Consider the following 3,771-nt stretch of genomic DNA (forward strand, 5'->3'; position numbering starts at 1 on the left):
AAAAATAATGAAAAACTTGAAATGTTGAAATGATGACTAGTTATAACATCTGAAAATACACTGTAGCCTAATTTCCGTTATATATTACTATTTTAATTTAAAATCTTGATGTTGGAAAACATTTTCATGTTCCTCAATTAGGCTACACTTATACAAGAATTAGAAAATGTTTTTCGAAATAATTTAAGATGAAGGAAGTATAGCATGTCACACTGCTGTCATGTCAGCTCTCCGTTTGTGCAGCATTCATTGTTTTGTCCAGAGACAGTAAGTTACTTCAAACATCTGTCTGTTATACAAACGGAGCACTGTTCTTTCTCGGGATATTCGTTGTACAGGCGTTCTGCTCCAGCCTGTAAAGAGGGCATGACTTTATTTGTACTGTATTGTGCAGGAGGGTGCAGTGTTAGGAGGAGCTTGTCTGTCAGTCACCGATCAACAACCCCGTTTTAAAGAGCACAACGAGGGATGAATGTACAGTGAAGTGTTTCCACGCGAGGAGAGTGATTGCATCAGAAGTTTCGGAGATGGATAGTTTAAACTCGCCCTGCTGCTTACTGTAAGTTTATTCTAGCGGATGTGCACGGGAACGGAGAGTTGCGCGAAACGGTTTTGAAGTGTCTCAAAGTTTATTTGCTCACCGGAGCACGAGATGTTTTGGTTTTGACATCCAGCATTGACCGCACCGATTAATTCTGCGATTATAAACCGGCCGAACATGCAAGAGTTTAGGATTAATGTTCGAAGAATGAATCAGAGTGGATTTGTTAAATAGCAAACTTTTTTCTTAGGCATGAAAATGAAAAACTCCAAAATGAACAACTTTTCTTCAAAACAAATGAACATGCGATATAAATTAGTGTATGATGGACCATGAATCAACTTGGGTGAACAAACACTACTAATTTCTGGGAAAGCAGCTCAAGAAATATAATGCCTGTATGGCATTGGATGTATTCATGATTTTTAAAGCTTTCTTGTCATTATCACAATGCCCCATTGCATGAAGATTGTCATTTTACTTTTCCAGCTTGTAATAGCTGGATCTACACTGGAGATTGGAGCATATGATGTTGAGCGGAGCCGACCTGCAAAATGTGAACCCATCACCATTCCCATGTGCCAGGGAATTGGCTACAACATGACAAGGATGCCCAACTTTATAAAATACGAAAGTCAAGAGGAAGCTAGAATTAAACTGAATGAATTCGCTCCTTTGATTGAGTATGGTTGTGATGTACACTTACGATTTTTCCTGTGCTCCCTATATGTGCCAATGTGCGCCGATCAAGTATCCACCACTATCCCAGCATGCCGTCCTATGTGTGAACAGGCAAGGCAGAGGTGTTCACCTATAATGGAACAATTCAGTTTTGGCTGGCCAGACTCTTTGGATTGCTCAAAGCTGCCAACCAACAATGACCCTAATGCACTGTGCATCGAAGCTCCTGAAAATGACACTCAACATGAGAGTAAGAAAGGGGAGGGCATGCTACCGGTTCCTCCACGGTCCAGGCAACCTGCAGCTGGGAGTGGACGCTCCACAAGCAGCTCAAGGTCCTGTGACAACCCGGAGAAGTTCCAGTATGTGGAGAAGAGCGAGACCTGCGCACCTCGATGCACCCCTATGGTGGATGTCTATTGGTCTAGACAGGATAAGGACTTTGCGTTCATTTGGATGGTCGTGTGGTCAACGCTTTGCTTCATTTCCACTGCTTTCACTGTTCTAACCTTCCTCCTTGACCCGCAACGCTTCAAGTATCCGGAGCGCCCCATCATCTTCCTCTCCATGTGCTATAATGTCTACTCAGTGGCCTTCATCATCCGCTTGGTGTCCGGGGCTGAGAATATTGCTTGCGATCGTGAAAATGGAGAGCTATACATTATCCAAGAGGGTTTGGAGAGCACGGGCTGCACCATTGTCTTCCTCTTCCTCTACTATTTTGGCATGGCCAGCTCTATCTGGTGGGTCATCCTCACCCTTACCTGGTTTCTTGCAGCTGGAAGGAAATGGGGTCATGAGGCTATTGAGGCACACAGCAGCTACTTCCATATGGCTGCCTGGGGTATACCTGCTGTGAAGACCATAGTCATCCTTACTATGAGGAAGGTGGCTGGGGATGAGTTGACGGGACTGTGTTATGTGGGTAGTATGGACATTAATGCTCTCACTGGCTTTGTTTTGATCCCTCTTTCCTGTTATCTCATTGCTGGGACCTCTTTTATCCTAACTGGCTTTGTGGCACTGTTCCATATCCGCAAGATCATGAAAACTGGCGGCACCAATACGGAAAAGCTTGAGAAGCTCATGGTTAAGATTGGAGTCTTCTCCATCCTATACACTGTGCCTGCTACAATTGTCATTATATGTTATTTCTATGAAAGACTCAATATGGAATACTGGAAGTTCCAAGCTTTGGAAAACAAGTGCACGTCTTTTCCGGGTCGCAGAAGTGAGGACTGCTCATTGGATTCCTCAGTGCCTACAGTAGCTGTTTTCATGCTAAAAATGTTTATGTCATTGGTGGTGGGCATCACCAGTGGAGTTTGGGTATGGAGCACTAAGACGCTGCAAACTTGGCAAGGGTTGTGTAATCGGAGGTTGGAGGGGCGGACGAATCGCAAGCCCTGCTCCAGTGTCAGCTGCAGTAGCTCCCACTGCCATTACAAAGCACTGGCTGTGACACTTCACATGAACAAAACAGACGTGTATACACACAGTACAACACATGTTTGAGTCTAAAGGCTGCTGGCTTTGGAGTAGCTTCCATGCAAAGATTTAAAGACTAGATGCACAGGTTGGACAACAGATCATGGTTAAACTATGGGTGGTGGCATTTATAAGCCTTTCCCAAATATAGAAAACAAACAGCAGAGGTCACTTCAATAAAGGGAAGGTTTGTTGCATTTGATGAATGCAGCAGAACCAGCAAACATTGGTATTGGTGTGTTCTGCTGCAATGCAGAACAGTTTATTTATTGTGACTATTTAAGCATCGCTGGTTTTATAGATATTTACTGAATGTGTTATACTGTATATAAGGAAATATGTTACAAGAGAGAAGTTTTAAATAATTTGCCAGTATATTTTTCTCATAAGAGGAGCAATAAAACGTTTATTACAAAGTTTTTTTTTTCTCTGTTCAGTTTGTAATGGCACACATTTGTGATAAAGAATAATCTGTGACACATTTGTGAAGGTTACATGTAAAATGGTTGTCTTGCAGCAGTTGGTTTGCTTCTTGAACTCTCTCTGAATTATTATTTTGCTAGCACTTGTAATTGAAATGGATTTCGACATGGTAAGAAATACAGTGACTTTCTCTCTTGGAAAAATAATCAAGGTTTGGTAGAAAAAAATTCCTGCAAAATGTGCATGTTTAATTTTGCACACTCAAATAATAGTAATAATAATTATAATAATTTTAAGATTTACACATTTCAGTTTCATAACAAAATTCCATGAAATTAAATTGAACAATCTTTAATAAAAGAAAATATAAATACTAAATAGTTTCAGTTTTATTAATTTAATTTAGCTAAACATAACACAATTGATGTAATTTTATTAAACTGAAATGCATAAATCTTAAAAATAGGGCTTTTTTTTTTAGTGCAAGCAAGCTTTATAACACTGAGTGTATCAGAAGTAAACTACAATGCAATCTCAAATTTGAATAAATTTAATTTATTCCTTTTTAAAAAAATAAATAAAAAAATCACGGTTATAGTAAGGCACTTACAATAAAAATGGGGCCAGTTCAAAAATGC

The 3,771-nt window shown here is 40.2% G+C and overlaps 1 protein-coding gene across 1 annotated transcript; it reads left to right on the forward strand.

Moving 5' to 3' along the window:
- Positions 1-485: 485 nt before the first annotated feature.
- Positions 486-3,334, forward strand: LOC127439862 (frizzled-9-like). The gene has a single exon (XM_051696131.1). The coding sequence runs from the start codon at positions 992-994 to the stop codon at positions 2,735-2,737; it is 1,746 nt and encodes a 581-aa protein (XP_051552091.1). The 5' UTR covers positions 486-991; the 3' UTR covers positions 2,738-3,334.
- Positions 3,335-3,771: the final 437 nt, after the last annotated feature.

This window comes from Myxocyprinus asiaticus, chromosome 4 (assembly GCF_019703515.2).
Source record: "Myxocyprinus asiaticus isolate MX2 ecotype Aquarium Trade chromosome 4, UBuf_Myxa_2, whole genome shotgun sequence".
Taxonomy (NCBI): Eukaryota; Metazoa; Chordata; class Actinopteri; order Cypriniformes; family Catostomidae; genus Myxocyprinus; species Myxocyprinus asiaticus.

Bases quoted from the DNA above. Each gene is read 5' to 3' on its own strand.
- LOC127439862 (XM_051696131.1), top strand. From the start codon at position 992: ATGCCCCATTGCATGAAGATTGTCATTTTACTTTTCCAGCTTGTAATA.